This window comes from Dendrobates tinctorius, unplaced genomic scaffold (assembly GCF_039654945.1).
Source record: "Dendrobates tinctorius isolate UK_male_01 unplaced genomic scaffold, ASM3965494v1 ptg000165l, whole genome shotgun sequence".
Lineage (NCBI taxonomy): Eukaryota > Metazoa > Chordata > Amphibia > Anura > Dendrobatidae > Dendrobates > Dendrobates tinctorius.
Genome location: NW_027361832.1, coordinates 20,804,869 through 20,825,363, shown reverse-complemented (window position 1 = coordinate 20,825,363; position 20,495 = coordinate 20,804,869). Strand labels below are relative to the sequence as shown.

Below are 20,495 nucleotides of genomic sequence, written 5' to 3'. Positions count from 1 at the left end.
TGTGTCCCTTGTCTTACACATGTTTATTATACTTGTCTATATTTCCCCTTTTCACATGTAAAGCGCCATAGAATAAATGGCGCTATATAAATGCATAATAATAATATTCATCTGCCAAATTGCTATTAAAAATACAATAAAAAAGAAGCTACGTAGCTCATAGATTGACCAATATATGTGAACCCAACCACCATTTCAAGGCGTCCTTCAAAGTTGGGTCCCTGTCCTGAAGTTTTCAGTTACTGAGATGCCCGTGCTCCTCAAAGCACAAAGAGTCTGTGTCTCTCTCTGTGTCTCTAGGATGAGGAACATGTTTGTGCTTTGGGGCGGCCTGTGGGCAGGTCTTTGCTTGGTTTCTCTGGCTTAGTGCAGGAGATAAGACTCTGCCTATAGTCCCGCCCCGGAGCACAGGCATCTCATTAACTGAAAACTTCTAACACTGATAACGCAAGAATCACAAGCCGGATTTCTGCACCCCATGTATTATTTTAATCAGTATAACAACACCAACATGGCAATGTCTGTAGTTTACTTACCACAAACCTGTCAGCAGGATTTTGCTAAGAGAACCCCTTTAATGTAAATGGTTGCAGAGTCATCTGACAGCCATGCAGGATAAGATGGTCCCAGCAAATGACAGCTGTAAAGTGCATTATGTAACCAAGTAAACTAAGATTAAAGTATTTGTACTTTTCATCTCTGCATGTCAAGTCCCATCACTGTTGTCTTAGCCAAGATTTTATCCCTCTAAATCATGGAGTTCTTATTTAAAGGGCTAGTCCCATCACTACAGGTGTGATGCTACGCAGTGCACAGGGGTCAGATGACAAATTCTGTTTAGCTCTGACTTTTGCCACTTGTTACTTGTCCAGTTTTGACATTTACTAGATCTGATCTCATGACCCAATATCAACATGGGTTTACAAGGGAACGTTCCTGTCAGACTAATCTGATAAGTTTTTATGAAGAGGTAAGTTCCGGACTGAACCAAGGGAATGCAGTGGATGTGGTGTACATGGACTTTTCAAAAGCTTTTGATACGGTGCCACACAAAAGATTGATACATAAAATGAGAACAATGGGGATACGGGAAAATATGTGTAGGTGGGTTAAGAGCTGGCTCAGGGATAGGAAACAAAGGGTGGTTATTAATGGAGCACACTCGGACTGGGTCACGGTTAGCAGTGGGGTACCACAGGGGTCAGTTTTGGGTCCGCTTCTTTTTAACATGTTAATGACCTTGTAGGGGGCATAGAGAGTATAATTTCAATATTTGCAGATGACACTAAACTCTGCAGGGTAATCAATACAGAGGATGACAAGTTTATATTACAGGAGGATTTATGTAAAATAGAAGCTTGGGCTGATAAATGGCAAATGAGCTTTAATGGGGATAAATGTAAGGTCATGCACTTGGGTAGAACGAACAAGATGTATAATTATGTGCTTAATTGTAAAACACTGGGCAAAACTGTCACTGAAAAAGACCTGGGTGTATGGGTGGACGACAAACTCACATTTAGTGGCCAGTGTCAGGCAGCTGCTGCAAAGGCAAATAAAATAATGGGATGCATTAAAAGAGGCATAGATGCTCATGAGGAGAACATAATTTTACCTCTATATAAGTCACTAGTGCGACCACACTTAGAATACTGTGTACAGTTCTGGTCTCCGGTGTATAAGAAAGACATAGCTGAACTGGAGCGGGTGCAGAAAAGAGCGACCAAGGTTATTAGGGAACTGGGGGGTCTGCAATACCAAGACAGGTTATTACACTTGGGGTTATTTAGTTTGTAAAATCGAAGGCTTAGGGGTGATCTTATTACAATGTATAAATATATGCTGGGACAATACAAAGACCTTTCTAATGATCTTTTTACTCTTAGACCTGTGACGGTGACAAGGGGGCATCCTCTATGTCTGGAGGAAAGAAGGTATAAGCATACTCACAGACGCGGATTCTTAACTGTAAGAGCAGTGAGACTATGGAACTCTCTGCCATATGATGTAATGAGTGATTCCCTACTAAAATTTAAGAAGGGACTTGATGCCTTTCTTGAAAAGTATAATATTACAGGGTATATACACTAGTTTCCTTGATATTGCGTTGATCCAGGGAGCTAGTCTGATTGCTGTATGTGGAGTCGGGAAGGAATTTTTTTCCCCAATGTGAAGCTTAAGGCCCTTTTACATTTAGCGATGCACCAGCGATACGACCCGGTCAGGATCGCTGGTGCATCGCTAAATGATCGCTAGTGAGCTTTCACACAGAAAGATCTCACAGCGATGCAGCGGACGATACTTACCTTTCACACACAGCGATCCACACGTCCTCCCGCCCGCGTCCAGCGTCGCTCGTCTCACACAGCAGGAAGCAGACGATGAGAAATGGAGCCGCCCGATCTCGCGCGATCAGCGACGGACAGTGGGGGAGCCAGTCGGAGGTAAGTATCACACATAGCGATATCGCTAGCAATATCGCTATAACGTCACAAAATCAGTGGCGTTTTAGCGATATTGCTAGCGATATCACTATGTGTAAAACCCCCTTTACTGTTTGCCACATGGGTTTTTTTTTTGCCTTCCTTTGGATCAAGGGCAAGTTAGGATAGAATATGGGTTGAACTAGATGGACTTAAAGTCTTCCTTCAACCTTAATAACTATGTTACTATGATCGTTTACTAGTCTTCCTTTTTTATTCCTTTAGTTTGCTGGAACTTACCTTGAATCCCCACCTTTTGTCACTCAATCTGCACTGCAATCAGATCTGCAGGATTGAAGGCCTCTCCTATCTCCATGGTTTACAGCATCTGGACTTGTCATCCAATCTTATCTCCAGAATTGAAGGTCTGGACTCCCTGATAAGTCTACGAAGCCTGAATCTGTCCTGTAACAGGCTCACAGCAATAGAAGGTTAGTTATAGCCTTTGTGAAAAATCTTTTGTAATGTTGTTGCCATATTCTTAGTGAAAAACAACCTGTCACCACAATTTTGCATGTGAGCATAAAGGCATAACTATAATGTCGCTGTTACACAGATTCATTAGATACCTTTAGTGAAGAAATCCGCACCTTGGTTGTTCTTTAATCCGCGTTTGAAGTTTAGGCATAAAGTGGTGCCGGTGGTTGCGCATGCTCAGATCGAAATCCATGACGAGCCAAGATCTCAATCTTTGCATCGGCGCCATTTTTCTGAAGACTATCAGGGGATGAACCTGTGCAAGCGCCACCAGCATCTAGGACTGCACCAGCGTGAACTTTAGAAAATGAGGCAGATACAGCGACCAGAGGCAGGCGTAGGGACCAGGACAGGGCAGAACCGAAAACCCTACCCACAATCTACATTGGATTGATCGGAGGCAGTGGTGGAGAGCCGGCACTTGGGAACTACAGAGCTATCTGCTATCTGTATGCCTATGAAACAACCATAGTTTAGATTAAGGGTGAAAAAAGGCACAAGTCTTACTTCAAAGAGGTTGTTCACTACTTTTTCATTGACCTATCTTTAAGATAGGTCGCCAATGTCTGATCTGGTCGAGGTCCGACATCCCCGCCGATCAGCTGTTCTCGGTGTCGGCAGTTCAAATCAATAGTAGGCAGATGTGGAGTACCCTGCCGCGGCCACTATGAGAAGAGGGAGCAGCTCCGCAATCGAGGATAGGTCATGAATTAAAAAGTAGTGGACAACCTCTTTAATCAATCTACACTGTTTCTAATCATCAGATTGTTCTTTGCACGTAGAATTAGGAGCCAGAAGTTTTCCATTCTTAACTCACAAAATTAGAAAAAAATCCCTAATTAATCCAGTAACTCCTTGCTTTTTCCTGGAAGAGCCGATTGCTCATGTCCCAACAAGGCATCTGATATGAAGCATACAGGTAGCACTCTACTTAGCTTTCTATAAGTTGTATGCCTATATTAATAGTTTAGATAGGTCATAAGTGGTGACAGATTCCCTTTAATTAGTTCTGTGACCCCTTCTTTGTCAGGTTTGGTGGATGGGTCGCACAGATTGGACCCTACCAATGATAAAGTAATTGGATCTACTGCTTCACATATAAACTCATACATCCCTTAGGCTGGCGATACATATTAGATGGTTGATGTCTGTCCGATTGTTCAGCCATCAGCTATCTCAGCTGACTCGGCATACACAGGAGCAGTCATTTGGCCGAGTGCTCCTGAGTTCTCAAGAGAAAACTGCTTGCTGAAATGTTGGACTGAGAATTATCTGCGGGAGAACAATCAAGCAGTCAGAAATTGGACAGCCGACATTAGCCTAATGTGTATGGGGGCTTAACACTTTAGCTGAGGCCCTAAAAACTCAAAAGTGCAAATGCCATTTCTTACATCATATCAGTGTCCAACATCTGGTGTAAAGGTTACAGATCCCAGAATGTAAAGCATTAGCGTGACCGCAAACAATAAGACTGTAAGGAATGCTGGGAGATTGCTGCAAAGCTTGCCGAATTTCTCTGTGATGCCAGTAAGGCTAGTTTCACACTAGCATATGGAGGAGCTGCAGAGGGATGCGGACTTCCTCCGTGAAGCTCTGCCCCCTGCCACGCCTCCTTCGTTCAGCGCCGCCTCCGTCTGCATGCGGCCTGCGTACCTTATCTTTAGCATTAGGTATGCAGGTCATGCTGATGTATGCGGATTCCTTCGCATGCGTCGTTTTGAAGGTGCGGCTACCGCAACAAAATCCAACACGTTGCGTTTGTCGCAGGTTGCCGCACCGTCAAAACAACGCATGCGGAGGCATCCGCATACATCAGCATGACCTGCATACCCAATGCTAAAGATAGGGTACGCATGCCGACAGGGGCGGAGCTCACGGGAGGAGGCAAGGCAGAGCTTCACGGAGGAAGTCCGCAGCCCTCCGCACCTCCTCCATATGCTAGTGTGAAACTTGCCTAATACAGGCAGTAAGCACATCGCATTAGTTAGATGACGTCTTCATCTATTTTGTGCGCTAGTGCCATTATTGTAATAATTAAAGGGAACCTGTCAGCAGTTGTGGCTGCTATAAGATGCATCCACCGCCTTTCAGGGCTAATCTACAGCATTCTATAATGCTGTAGATAAGCCCCCGGTGCGTCCTGAAAGATAAGAAAAATAAGTTTTATTATACTCACCCGGGGGGCAGTCTGGTCCGATGGGTTTTGCAGGTCCGGGCCCGGCGCCTCCCATCTTCTTGCGATGCCGCCCTCCTGCTTGATTCTTTGCTCCCCAGCATCGCGCTCCTGCGCAGGCGTACTCATCTGCCCTGTTGAGGGCAGAGAAGATTCCTGCAGTGTGCAGGCGCTGGGCCTCTCTGACCTTTCCCGGCACCTGCTGTTATAAGTTTATGCTAAAGTTCTATGGAGTCCGATGACGTGGGTCAGAAATGAAGACAGACACGGTATATCACAGTTCAAGATGTATATATTGCAGAGATATGAACTTCAGATGAGATGCAAACTGTGACTCTACAGATAAGCAGGCAAATAAGACAGTCTCAAAGTAGTACAGACCAGTCCAGCAATGCAGGGTCCGGGGCCCAGAGCCCGGGCCGGCTCCTAAAGGAAAGCAGACCGTAGCAGAGGTGGGTGCAGAGCGGGTGGAGAACAACAGAGTCCTTCCGTGGTACGTAGATCCAAAGCAGGCGGAGTATCCCGAAGATTAGAAGAAGCAAGCAGGTTGCACGGTACAATGTGCAGAGTTCCTTTATATACACAGCAGACAGGAAACCAGAGAATCAGACAGGAAGCAAGATGGCCCCCGTGAAGCCAGCTACTCCATTTTGGTTAAGGGCAGTATCCAACCGAACTAAGGGCAAGAGCAGACAAAACAGGTACACAGTCCTTACACCTGCGCACTGCAGGAATTTGCTCTGCCCTCAACAGGGCACATGACTACGCCTGCGCAGGAGTGCGATGCTGGAGAGCGATGAAGCAAACAGGAGGGCGGCATCGCATGAAGATAGGAGGCGCCCCCCGGGTGAGTATAATAAAACTTATTTTTCTTCTCTTGCAGGTTGGATCGGGGGCTTATCTACATTATAGAATGCTGTATATCAGCCCTGAAAGGCAGTGGCCGCATCTTACGAGGTATATCTGCCAAATCTGCTGTCAGGTTCCCTTTAACATCCCATAATTTCATTCTATTTACCCCGGTGTTGACAGCCTACTTCATTTTCTATATAAAAATAATAATATAATCAAGGGTTTTAGTATTTTTCATGCAGAAGCAATACATTTAATAAGTGCACCTTCATGGGGGTGTCGTTATTTCGGGGGGTAGTGGCGTCGTTCCCACCTATTTGCCGGTGATATTATTAATGTGTTTTCAGGGCTGCAGAACTTATTACATCTGAGGAAAGTGAACTTCTCCTACAACCGTATACATGACCTGAGTGGTAAGTGGATGGATAACCCCCGTCCCCTCATTTCTGCGGTTAGCTGTTGCATTGCCAGTGAAGAGGTGTTATTAATGAGAAGACATTTCTAGCGAGGCATTGTAATGCGTCCGATGGCTTCATCTTCCCCGTTAGTGTAATGGATTGTGACAGTAACATCTTTATGATAATATCACTTTGTACACAATGAAGAACCGCAGATTGGTTTTCAAATTGTTTAACATATTAACATTTCAGTTTATTGGCCTCTGAAATCCAAGGCCTCCTGAATAGGAAAGTGGATGCATAAATTCATATTCCCCTGCGTCTGCTGTTAATGTGATCCAGCTCTTGGCACAGACAGGACCGCTCAGAGACCTGCATTTCTATTAGAGAATCTGTCAAGAAGGCTATCATTGTACTGCAGAGACCCTATTTCCAGCCATGTGTCACTTACTGGGCTGCTTAGGGTAGCTTTGATAAAATCGCTGTTTTATCAGCAGGAGATTATCATTATAGGACTAGTAAGCTTGCTGTTATTAAGTCCTCCACATTTAACATGAGAGGATCGGTTCATGGGACTAGTTCAGGTCAGTGGTATCTGGCTCGTTGACAGGAGTCATGCAAATCACTTACCTTCCAGCTTTCTCGACTTCTTTTGAATAGCCACGTCTGTCCTGTCATAGCCCTGCAAATCAAATGCTGTACCGGGTAAGCCGAAAGGTAAGAGATTTGAAGGACTCACATCTAGGCACCAGATACCACTGACCTGGACTTTGAACTATTCACAGAATCTAAGACCATTCAATTTTCATAGGTCACGTGATCACAAGGGGATCAAAATGAATGGAAGTTTACCGGGAATTTCTTCATAGGAAGGGACAATACTTAAAGGGCTGTTGCTATGTCATCTGAGAACAGCCTGATGTAGGCAAAGAGAAGCGGAGTCCAATGATGTATCACTTATATTACTGATCTCTTCCTCTTCAGAACCCTCAGTTCTCTTCTTACTCCATTTCCCATTCCTTGTTCTGTGCTGCAAGCCAGCAATGAGCACAGACCTGTAATTGCGCCCTATCCCTTCCCACTCCTCCCGAGAGTCACACACCGCATCAGCCCTATCTCCTAGACAGGACGCTGCAGGGAATAGAAGTAATGCACAAAGCACCATTACACCAGCCCTGACAATAAAGATTATCCCCTACTTATATGGATGATGGGATTGATCAATGGATAAATGGGGCGTTATCTGAATGTTTTCACATAATGGGAACACAGCGGGGTGTATATACATTTCACAGGGTATCCAGCAGTGTGTGTACATCTGTATATACAGCCTGCTGCATCCATAAAGATATAGGGAGAGTTCACAACATTCTCAGAAACAGAGTGCGCTCTGCTAATTGCAACCCGCTCACCCGCATGACAAGCCGCACCAACCACTTCCGTTTCCAGAGCCCGGAAGTGAGGGAGACTCTGACGTGACCTCACCTAAAGCAGCAGATTCTCAGCCAGAGGTTGTATAACCAGGGGAGCAGCACCAGTTATGGAAGGATCTGACAAAGCAAAGTATTTAGTAAAGGGATTATCTGTGGCAGGTAGTTCACATGAAAGGGACTTGTATAGTAGTGGCCAACCCTTTTAATTTCCATCATTGACTGTAGGAGTAGTTCTTCTCACATTTCAGTAGTATCTTTTCAGGTTAGCTGTATAGAAAATTCATTTTTTATGTGTTTTCTTAATCTATTTTTTTCAGGGTTATTTGCCCTTCATGGACGAAACCACAGACTTAGCCACTTGTATCTCCACAGTAACTGCATCAGCAGCTTAGACCAGGTATTGCACGCCATGGTGGGATTGCACTCCTTAGTTCACCTGACGTTGGAGCAGGATGGAAAAGGCAACCCTGTGTGTGCTACAGAAGGTAAAGTACTAATGAAAATATTCCTTGCTGACAGTGTGCAAAACAGCTCATTAAGGGTATGTTCACATGCAACTTGTTTTCATACATATAAGATGTGTTTTACAGCACCAGCAAAAGCTGTGAGAGTTTGGAAATCTCATCCAATAACTTCTTTTACTCTGTCGCCTCATTGGGGGGACACAGAACCATGGGTGTTATGCTGCTGTCCACTAGGAGGCGACACTATGCATAATCTGAAAAAGATTAACTTTGGCTCCTCCTCTGCAGTATACTCCCCTGGACGGCGTCAGCCTTCTCCAGTTTTTGCTTAGTGTCGCAAGGAGGCACACCTAAAGATTTTATGTTTTTCCGACGGATTACAGATGAAGAAAAGTGGGTCTCCAGCGAGACTCCCGGCATGGCTCCTTCCTCGGCCCCCTTTTATGGGGTGCCCGGTTGAAGTTGAGATAGCTATTCCCCATGTCGCTCCTTTCCCAGTCCCTCGGGTACTGGTTCGAAATCGAGACCCCCCCCTCCTTCCCCAATCCCTTTTGGGTCTGGGTTGAGGTCGAGGCGAGGATGAAGACCCCTTATGGTGACCTAGGGCAACACTGGTGGGGTAAGATCACAGCTGGGTTCTGTTTACTCGGCTGTGAATCCATATTACCTATTGTCATTCTCGCCATGTCCGCCATGTCTGTTTTGCCTCATGACCCCTGGAGCGGTGTGCACGCGCATTTCATGTCTGCTATCCTGCATGTTTTCTAGAGCAGTGTGCACACTCACCTCATGACTGTTGAGCTGCGGGATGCCTGCGTTTCTGCTCTGCCTTCTGTGATCATCTCGTCATGTTTACAACCCCTGATCATGTGTCCTTTCTATGTTCCAGCAGAGGGTGGTTCTGCATTCATCTCTGCATGTCTGGAATTCTGATCATGTGACCTGCCTAGGTTTCAGCACTAGTTCTGCAATCATCCCTGCATGTCTGGAATCCTGATCATGTGACTGCTCCCTGTGATCCTGGAGGATCTGAACTGGAAGTTCTTCCCTGGTCCTGACCCGGAAGTGGAGGTGCTATGCCCTATATCAGACTGCCCCTTCCTATGATCAGGGCCTGAGTATTGTGTTGCTTCCCTGCATGGCTGCTTGGTCTGCTGGGTCATTCCCTCTATTCTGTGCCCGTGCACTCTGCTCTGTCGTGCGTCTCTGGACACGCTCCGTGCTCGTACTCCGTCTCTGGTCTTGTGTCTTGTCTAGTGTTTGTCCTTAGTGCCATGTTTGTCCGTGCCTTGCTTTGCCTTGTAGTACTTTCTATGTTCCCTGCCTTGCCTGTTTTCGCTATGCCTTGTTCCGTGCTCTGCCTGGTTTCTTGTCTTGCCTTGCTCTGTTGCTTCGTGTGCCCTTTGCATGCGCCTGGCCTTCCTAGCCTCCTGTTTGTGCCTCAGCCGTGCTCGTCGGTCAGTGACAGCTGTGTCGCCTGCCATGCCTCAGTCGGGTTCGCTGGAGTCTTGCCCGTCTGTCAGTGCCGCAGCCCGATCAGCTAGCCAGTGCCCCAGCCGTGCTCTCTGTGCTTCCTTGCACTTCACGCTGTTTCTGCACTGTGCTCTGCGTGCTCTCTATGGCACGCGCAAGTCCTCGCCTGCCCTTGGCATACCTCCCCCGTGCTTCTATAAAAGTACGCGCAGGTTTTTCCATGTATCCTGTCGTGCCCTCTTGCACGCACAGGCCCTAACCCTGTTCTCGTACTCTGTCCCTGGCATGTCCTCGCACGCGCAGGCCACCGTCCTTGTACCTGTCCCTGGCGTGCCATCTGCACGCGCAGTCCACCGTCCTTGTGCCTCTCCCTGGCGTGCCCTCTGCACGCACAGGCCTCCGTCCTTGTACCTGTCCCTAACGTGCCCTCTGCACGCGCAGGCCTCCGTCCTTGTACCTGTCCCTGGCGTGTCCTCAGCACGCACAGGCCTCCGTCCTGTATCTCCCTGGCGTGTCTCTTCGCACGCGCAGGCCACCGTCCCTGTACCTGTCCCTGGCATGCCCCTAGGCATGCGCAGGCCTCCGTCCTGTGATCCGGGCGTGTTCATTGACACGCATCCTGTTTCTAACTTTGTCTTGTCTCCTTGCATGGAACCCTGGTTTGCTTACCGGATGTCCGGAACCTGCCGATCACCTTCAGAGCTACAGAACCTGATGTCCCGGTTGATCGTTGCCTGCTGTCCGGAGTCCGATGTCCTCGTGCCTCTGTCTACCATCTGCACATACCATGCTTTGGACCTCGGCATGCTCTTGCACGCACCTTGCTCTATGTACTCTGTATGTTCACGTTTTGCACCTGTTTTACCCTGACGTGTTCCTCATGCCTTGGACCCCGGCGTGCCCTTGCATTCCTTAATGAAGTTTCCTTGAACTAACGTCTTGTCTCGCCTTGTCTTGTTTCCCTGAGCCGGCCGTCTGGTCCAGCTGCTGTGGTGGCTCACTCCCTTGGTCTTGCCCCTGACACTCCCTGTATAGGGGGTGGATTCTCACTAGGTCAGCTCGCCTTAGGTGGGTGGGTGCCACAGCCCAGAGGGTCCACTCATTCAAAAGGAAAACGACTCAGCGTAAGCTGACGTTCGTCACACCTATAAGGCTCTCCGATAGTTTTCCTCTGCGTAGCCACCCCTGTAGGGTCCTCTGCTAGCCAGCGTCTGTGCACTATGCCGGGGTCAAGGAAGAGAACCAGGCAGGACTGCTTTTATGCTTTCTGCACAGCCTGCAAAACCACTCTCCCCAGTGGCAGAACGTACCCTCACTGCCGGGATTGTATCCAGAATACTTGGTCAGAGCCCCAAGAAGCCCCTACCATTGCTTCAGCGCCGGCTACCATGCCGGAATGGGCTACTCAGATGTCGCAGTCTATGACACAGTCCATAGATAACCTAACATCCACACTACTCCAGGCTCTGCAGGGTCATGCCTCGGCTATGAACGTTACCCAGCAAAGGGACAGCTCGTGTCAACGACATGCCGTTTCCGACACTCACAGACGTAAGCGGACCCACGGGTCGCGTTCATCCGCGTCATCCCATAGCACATGGTCATCACCTTCCAGGGAGAGACACCGTGGTTCCAGGTCACCTAGACTGTCCCCTAACAGAGACAACCAGGGAATGCCTTAGCAACACGCAGGAATCGGAAGGCATCTGTGACTCCGACTCAGACAACGAAACGGAGAGGTCTCTTGCCCCCCCGAGCAATACGGCGCTAGTTGAAGACGTAATTTCTTCCATCCATCGGGTGCTGGACATTTCTGATCCACCCCCGGAAGCCCCAGAACACAAAATTTCTTTTGAAAGTGTTCTAAAACCACCTAAGGTCTTCTCTAATCACCCGGAATTTCAGGCGATACTAAGCAGTTTTCGCAGCCTGAGAAGAAATTCGCCAATCGCAAATATCTGGAAGCAATGTACCCCTTTCCACAGAAGGACACCAAGGAGTGGACAGATCCACCCGAAGTGGACCCCCCAGTCTCTAGGCTAGCAGCACAGACCTTCCTCTCACTGCCGGATAGCTCAACCCTCAGGGACGCAGCAGACCGGCAGGTAGAACGCATGGCTCGTTCAATCTTCAAAGCGGCAGGGGCCTCTCTGGCTCCTGCGTTCGCTTCAGTCTGGGCGGCCAAGGCCATTCTGGCATGGGCCAAAAAATTGCAGGCTGGCCTCCAAGCCTCAAATCCTGAGCTGTCGGACCAGGCGGTTCAAATAGCGGTGGTAGCAGATTACATGCTTCATGCAGCTCTGGATTCGGCAAGAGGTGTAGCGGGAATAGCATCAAACGCCATCACGATCCGCGCGTATCCTCTGGCTGCGGGAATGGAAAGCGGACGCGACCTCAAAGAAGTCCCTCACGCATCTCCCGTACCTCAGTGTGCGGCTTTTCGGTGAAAAGTTGGACACACTGATATCCAATGCCACTGGTGGTAAGAGTACCTCTCTCCCTCAACTAAAACCTAAACGCACGTTCAAAAGGCGTAACCAAACTCGATTCCAATCCTTTCAGAATTCTTCAGGCTGGTCCGTCTCGCGCCCGGCAGCCCACGGGCGGCGCAGAGGCCAGACAGGACCTAGCAGTCGAAAGCAGGCCAGGCCACGCCCAAAGGAGGGAAACCTCAGACTTTCTCCTCTTCATGACTCAAGAATTCCAGAAGACACCCCACCTGTAGGCGGACGACTGCTACTCTTTCAGCAGGTCTGGCTGCCTATTACAGAAGACAGGTGGGTCAAGGAAATAGTGTCTTCCGGATACAAGATCGAGTTCGCTTCCAGTCCACCGAACCGGTTCTTCCTCTCTGTTCCCCCAAAACCGCCAGACAAGGCTCGTGCCTTCCATCAAGCCTTTTCCTCCCTCCTTCAGGCAGGAGTCATAGTACCGGTTCCTGCAGAAGCGGGGTTCCGAGGGTTCTACTCCAATCTGTTTGTAATCCCCAAGAAGGGAGGCAGCGTTTGGCCCATACTAGACCTAAAAAACTCAACAAGTATGTTCGGGTTCGTCATTTTCGCATGGAGTCCCTTCAGTCAATCATTGCGTCCATGGAGAAGGGAGAATATCTCGCCTCCATAGACATACAAGACGCATACCTACATATACCGATTGCTCCCGCCCATCAGAGATTTCTCAGATTCACAATCAAGCAGGACCACTACCAGTTCGTGGCTCTCCCGTTCGGACTCGCCACAGCTCCCAGAACGTTTACCAAGATCATGGCAGCCACCATGGACGTTCTACACTCCAGAGGCATAGTAGTCGTTCCATACCTGGACGACCTCATCAAGGCTTCCACCTTAATGGATTGCGAGGTCAGCGTCTCAATCACTATCGACACCCTGACTCGCCTGGGCTGGTTAGTCAACTTACAAAAGTCATCAACTATCCCTAGTCAGTCTCTGACCTTCCTGGGAATGTTATTCGACACCTCCAGAGGTCTGGTGCTCCTTCCCAGGGACAAGTCACTGGCTCTCCGTCTAGGAGTCCGCATACTCCTCCGCAATTCCCCCCGATCTCTCCAGTTTGCCATGAGAGTACTCGGCAGGATGGCAGCAGCAATGGAGACGGTACCATTTGCCCAGTTTCACCTCAGGCCTCTTCAATTAGCCATCCTCAAGTCCAGGGACAGGAATCTTTTCTCCCTCGACAGGGAGTTCCGGCTAACATCGGCAACCAGGAGGTCCCTACACTGGTGGCTCAAGCCAACCTCACTTGCAACGGGAAAATCCTTTCAGGTCAATGGAAGGTCCTGACCACCGACGCGAGCCTGACAGGTTGGGGTGCGGTGCACCTACATCACAAAGCACAGGGTAAGTGGTCACCAGTGGAAGCGAACATGCCCATCAACATCCTGGAAATTCGGGCCATCTTCCTGGCATTGAGAACTTTTCGTCAATTGCTGGCAGCCTCTCATATCAGAGTACAGTTGGACAATGCCACGGCGGTGGCATACAGTGGGGCCAAAAAGTATGAATAAAATGAAAAAAAAACAGACAATGTGATTTTCTGGATTTTTTTTTCTCAGTTTGTCTCCCATAGTTGAGGTCTACCTATGATGTAAATTACAGACGCCTCTCATCTTTTTAAGTGGTGGAACTTGCACTATTGCTGACTGACTAAATACTTTTTTGCCCCACTGTATGTGAATCACCAAGGCGGGACCCGCAGTGTCCAGGCGATGAGAGAAGTGGCACATATCCTCCACTGGGCGGAAGACACGAGGTCGGTACTCTCTGCGGTCCACATTCCGGGTGTGGACAACTGGGAAGCCAACTTCCTCAGCAGACAAGGAATGGACTCGGGGGAGTGGTCTCTCCATCCCGAAAATTTTTCGCCAGATCTGCCATCGCTGGGGGACCCTGGACGTGGACCTAATGGCATCCCATCTCAATGCAAAGGTCCCCAATTTCATGGCCAGGACACGCGATCCACGGTCGCTCGGAGCAGATGCCCTGGTTCAGGACTGGACCCAGTTCCAGCTTCTGTACATTTTTCCACCTCTTCCCCCTGATATCCAGAGTCGCGAGGAAGATCAAACAAGATGGAGTTCCAACCATCCTGATCACGCCAGACTGGCCCAGACGTACATGGTACGCCGACATCGTACAACTTACAGCAGACGCCCCCTGGTGTCTCCCCGACCATCCCGATCTTCTGTCTCAAGGCCCGTTCTTCCACCAGAACTCAGGGGCCCTCAATTTGACGGCATGGCCCTTGAGACCTGGGTTCTAACCCAGGCAGGGCTCTCACCGCATGTCATTAGAACCATGATCAGGGCACGGAAGCTAGCCTCCGCCAAGATCTATTACCGTACCTGGAGAGCTTTCTTTTCCTGGTGCAAATCCCGCGGCCAGATCCCACTCCCTTATTCCCTCCTAAAAGTTCTTGGTTTTCTTCAATCGGGCCTGGACGCGAGTCTATCCCTTGGCTCGCTTAAGAGCCAGGTGTCAACGCTCTCAGTGCTTTTCCAGAGACGCATTGCTAACAAGCCGCAAGTGAGGACTTTTCTCCATGGGGGTCTCCCTATTGGTTCCCCCCTACAGACGTCCACTGGAGACGTGGGACCTCAACCTGGTCCTGACAGCATTGCAGGCACCACCTTTCGAACCCCTTAAAGAAGTCCCACTCTGCCTTCTATCACAGAAGGTGGTCTTTCTGGTGGCAATCACCTTGCTACGCAGGGTGTCTGAACTGTCGGCACTCTCCTGCAGACGGCCCTTCCTGGCCTTTCACCAGGACAAGGTGGTTCCCCGTACGGTTCCATCCTTCCTTCCGAAGGTTGTGTCCAACTTCCACCTCAATGAGGAAATTTCACTGCCATCCCTTTGCCCGGTTCCGGTTCATAGAGTGGAGAAGGCTCTGCATACGCTTGACCTCGTCAGGGCATTGCGTATATACGTGTCTAGGACTGCACCCTTCCGGAAGTCTGATTCCCTTTTCCTTCTTCTGGAAGGCATTCGCAAGGGTCTGCCGGCTTCCAAAGCTACCCTTGCCAGGTGGATCAAGTCCACCATACAAGAGGCTTACCGCCTTAACAACTCTCCTCTTCCGGCCGGTATCACGGCACATTCTACGCGGGCGGTAGGGGCCTCCTGGGCCATTCGGCACCAGGCTTCGGCACAACAAGTGTGTAAGGACTAGCCTACACACGTTTACAAAACATTACAAAGTTCATACCCAGTCCTCAGCGGACGCGAGCCTGGGTAGACGGGTTCTGCAGGCGGCAGTGCCCCAAGTTTAGGGACCTGTCAGCACAATATTCATCCATTGCTTCCCACCCAGGGACTGCTTTGGGATGTCCCATGGTTCTGTGTCCCCCAATGAGGCGACAGAGTAAAGGAGATTTTTGTGTACTCACCGTAAAATCTCTTTCTCTTAGCCTCTAATTGGGGGACACGGCTCCCACCCTGTTGCCCTTACGGGCCGTTGTTACGGTTGAGTTCTCATATTGTTCTTTGAGCTCGTACATAGTAGCCTTCTTACAGGCATGGTTATGTTATTTCTGTTATGTTCCTCCTAATGCTTTTGCAAAAAACTGGAGAAGGGCGTCACCAGGGGTGTATACTGCAGAGGAGGAGCCAAAGTTAATCTTTTTCAGATTATGCATAGTGTCGCCTCCTAGTGGACAACAGCATAACACTCATGGTTCTGTGTCCATGGTTCTGTGTCCCCCAATTAGAGGCTAAGAGAAAGAGATTTTACGGTGAGTACACAAAAAATCTCCTTTTTTTAATCTATTTATTATGCTCATTTACCGTATTTTTCGGACTATAAGACGCACTGGACCATAAGACGCACCCCAAATTTTGGGGTGGAAAATGGCAAAAAAAGATGTTTATAAAATGGGTGTCTTCCTTATTGTCCGAATTTAATGTATCTTACCTGAGGGCCGGCGGTGGTAGAAGCGGGGTCACAGGAGGCATGGTCTCTTCCTCAGGAAGCGGGTGGCGGCAGAAGTGGGGCAATGCTGCAGTCCCGGAGTGCGATGTTGCAGGTTCGGTGTCGGCGGTGAGGCAGAGCAGGGTCCCTTCCTCAGGATGCTGGCGGCAGAAATGTGGCGACGCCGCAGCCCGTTGTCCATGGCAAGCAGAGATGAGTGCATCACCAGTTTCTCAGTAGCCATCTTCCGGAGGCCCATCGCTGACACCAAGCCTCAGCATCGCCACACATCTGCCGCCGCCGGTTCCGCTGCTACACCACTGCCGCAGCCCTCTGTAAGCCTGCGTTCGGACTATAAGATGCACCCCCCCATTTTCTTCCCAAATTTTTTTGGGAAAAAGTGCGTCTTATAGTCCAAAAAATATGGGATACAAACACAGGGAGAACATACAAACTACTTGCTGATGTTGTCCTTGGTGGGATTTGAACTAAATGCAGCAAATAGGTTATTTTTTGCAAAAAAATGTACACCAAGAAAAAAACGTATCGACTAAATACCCTGTATTTGTTATCCAGCACTTGCTGATTACTGTCATATATTTTACTGCAGAGTATTTTTGCAAATCTGTTTTCTTGCTATGTCTCAGTTAGTGGGTGGTGTGAACGTTGTCTTACCGACTTGTTCACACTTGTGCAGGTCACATGTGTTTTTAATTGATCTACAGTACCTAGCAGCTGTCGCAGCACATTGAAGGCAGGTATGATGTTCGACTCTGTTTAATGGGGTTATCCAACACTTTTTTTTTTTTTTTTTTCCTCTCATGGTGCTAAGGACTGACATGCAGGTGGTCTTGGGGCATTCACGGACCGCTCGTGTCAGCAATTCTGCTGCTTCATTTGACCTTTTGTCAACAGAACATCTCTACCTCTTCCAGGCCGCTCTGTCAATGACGCATCACTGCCGATGTCATGCTGATTGACAGCCCATTCCCTACAGCGAGTCAGCAGGGATCCAGATATCAATCAGCATGACATTAGCAGTGTCACCCAGTGAACGGAGCAGAGTGGAAGAGAAGCGGCTGCTCTGCCAATGTGACTATTTTGGAAGCCACAGAAGCGGTACGTGACCGCACTTAGCCGGTAGAGATCCACTCCGGGCAGAACAGGTAGGTACGGTAAGTTTTTGGGCCCATAAGCAAAAATTAAAATCTTCCCGGATAACCCCTTTAATGTTTACATCTGACTGCCACCAAGGCTAATAACAGCTCATCGGGGGGAGTGCCAAGTGTCAAAGACCCACCAATCTGATATAGATGTCCTATCCTGAGGCTAGGTCATGAATATGTGCCCAGACAACCCCTAAGTCAGGGTCAGTACAAGAGAAGTAACCATTTCATGGCTTGTTACTTTTGTGGCTTTCATTAAAGAATCTATTATTATTTTCTGCTTAGGATACAGAGATTTAATTCTTGGACATGTGTCACAGTTAAAAGCCCTTGATGGTGTAAGTAGATCGGGCGAATCTGGTATTGGATTTGACATAGATTCCGCAGATCTGCCGGATCTGGAGTTCCTGGAATATCTGATTACATGTGACAGTGACTCTGCAGATAAGGACATAAAGGTGACTGTTCTGACCTCTATAGTTACACATAGGTGTACTTATTTTAATTGAAGAGAACTGCCTTTCACCTGATACACTGTAGCAATATGTCATGCAAAAAAACATCATCATAGGGAAATATGTACAGAATTTTTTTTTCTTTTTCATAATCAGTATTTAATAATAATAAAAAAAAAACTTGAAATTTTCACACTGACCTCTGCGTAGTTTCTAAACTCAAACTTCACATGATCTTTAGCAGCAATAGGGTGACAGTAACCCCATTTCTTGTATTAAAGCAATGGAGGAGGACAAGGCGAGCTGTGACCTCACCTATTGTGGTTGGTGGATCATGTGTTACCAGTCATTATAATCCTGCTTGTGATGATAATGAGGCTGCTGAAAAGTAATATGTACAGAACATGACAGGATGTGTGAGTCTAAAATATCTGTAGGGGCCAGTGTAAAAAAAAAAATTGCAAGATTTTTTTAATATGCACATTGCCAAAGTTTTCAAAAAATTACATTTAATGCACAACCCCCCCCCCCAGATTTAAACAATGGGTTATTTTTCTGATGATTTGGTCATAAACCATCACATGTGCAAAATCGGTAAAAAGCATCAGGTCTTTAATTCCTTCACACCGTGGACATTTTCCGTTGTTTTACTTTTTCCCTCCTCTTCTTCCCAGAGCCATAACTTTTATGGATTTTTGTCGATATACCAGTGTGAGGCTTTGTTTTTTGCAGAACGAGTTGTACTTTTGAACAAAACCATTGATTTTACCATATAGCTTATTGGGAAATAGGAAAAACCTTCTAAGTGCAGTGAAGTTTAAAAAAAAAAAAAAGTTCTATTCCACAATTATTTTTTGGGATTTTTATTTACCATGTTCACTATATGATAAAACTGACCTGGAAATATGATTCTCCAGGTCATTACGAGTATGCAGATACCAAACATGCATAAAATCCCTGTGCTATACATAGTAGTACTCCAGCTCTGCTGTTTTATAGCAGAAATCACGACTATGAACGACGGCCATGAGCTGGCATTCACAGGAGTATGGTAATGACAAGTACAGGCGTTTTCTGTAGATCTCCGGCTGTCATGAAAATCCATCAGCGCCCCGCGATCACATGTTAAGATCCACCCACAGCTGTTAAAGGCGTTTGTTATACTGTATATGCAGTGCTTGTTCAGCACTCTATGTAGAAGAAGGCAGACACGGTAATAAGCCGTTTCTGCTTCCACCATGGGGAGTCTGGCCGTCTCTGATAACTGGCTCCCTGCTTTTGTCACTGCAGAGTAGTATGCAAGATTAGCCTGACGTTTTTAGGTTTTTGGATGCGCCACAAACAGTTAACTTTATGTTTAATAATCTTTTCATTTGTATCATTAGAATTCTACAAATGTTCCAGTTGTTACTCCCGAAATTGATAAGGTTTTATCTCAGTACCGAAAGCGACCTGTTACCTCTGGCTCAGGATATAAAAGTAGCTGTACGGATATGTCTTCGTCCTCCGAGCAAGAATTTATGAAAAATCAAGATGCCAACAACATGCTGCGAGAAATGAGGATTAAGAAGTTAGAAGATCAGATATCCGAGCTTCTGAAGAAGGTTTGATAGCAGGATTTGCCGCACAGCACACAGATCTGTATTCTGTTCATATTTTATGGCTTTTCATATATGTATGTTACAGACTTCCAATTCCAAAACTGAGAGGGAAGAAAAAATCCTGACACCTAAGAGAGACACTGACCTCACAACAGAGAGCGACTGTGAAAGCGGCAAAGAGAACGCCAAAAGTTCTGTGACAAAAAAGAGCAAAATCCCCGGCTCTAGGAAGAACAGCCATGTTCCAAAATGCCACAGTCTGCAAAAAAACAAGACCAAATCTGTAACCAGGTATACTAGTAGGTTTATTAGTGTTTCTGATATTTCTGCTATTTTGTAACCTGTGAGGCCTGGATATATTCTGTTGTACTGTACAAAGAATAAGAAAATGGATTATTATTTAGGAAGTCAATGGTGCAATTAAAGGGAATCTGTCACCAGTATTATGCTACTTCATCTCTGATCAGCATGGAACTAGAGAGCCTGATGACAGGGATATGTCACTTATTAGACTGTGTTGTGGTTTCAATACAATCAGTGTTTTATCAACCGGAGATTATGACTGCTTGACTAGGTCTCAAGTGCAGATCAGTCAGGCTAATCTGTGTGACCCCCACCCTCACCACTGATTGGCCGCTTACTGGCAATGTACACTCTACTGTGGAGAGGAAGCAGCCAATCAGAGGTGTGGGCGAAGTTATACACAGCTCAACATTCAGAGCACTGCTACATCTACAACAGATAATCTTTATACCAAAAAGAACAAGGAGTAATTTAATAATCTAATGTAAGCTAGTATTATACTATATAAGGTTCATGTAGATATCAGAAACTATACATAAACTGCTTGAGCACTAAGATAAGCAAAAATATAAATGCAAAAAATATGTATCAGAATAACAAAGTTTCTCCATCGCTTCTTTGGGGGACACAGGAACCATGGGTGTATGCTGCTGCCACTAGGAGGCTGACACTATGCACATAAGAAAATTAGCTCCTCCTCCGCAGTATACACCCCACCGACTGGCGCTGAATTAGCCAGTTTAGCTTAGTGTCAGTAGGAGGTGGACACGGGTCTTTCATTAGACCCCTAT

The 20,495-nt window shown here is 47.4% G+C and overlaps 1 protein-coding gene across 4 annotated transcripts in view; it reads left to right on the top strand.

Annotated features, from left to right (window-relative positions):
• Positions 1–20,495, top strand: part of LRRCC1 (leucine rich repeat and coiled-coil centrosomal protein 1) — a 98,245-nt gene that overhangs the window by 8,131 nt on the left and 69,619 nt on the right. For 3 of the 4 annotated variants that reach the window (XM_073550576.1, XM_073550577.1, XM_073550578.1), the window contains exons 4-9: positions 2,709–2,914; positions 6,333–6,398; positions 8,134–8,301; positions 17,631–17,803; positions 19,186–19,404; positions 19,487–19,692. In XM_073550576.1, the coding sequence (XP_073406677.1) occupies positions 2,709–2,914; positions 6,333–6,398; positions 8,134–8,301; positions 17,631–17,803; positions 19,186–19,404; positions 19,487–19,692 (1,038 nt within the window). Of the gene's footprint in view, positions 1–2,708; positions 2,915–6,016; positions 6,091–6,332; positions 6,399–8,133; positions 8,302–17,630; positions 17,804–19,185; positions 19,405–19,486; positions 19,693–20,495 lie in introns of those variants that run through there. The other variant, XM_073550579.1, reaches the window with a different exon arrangement.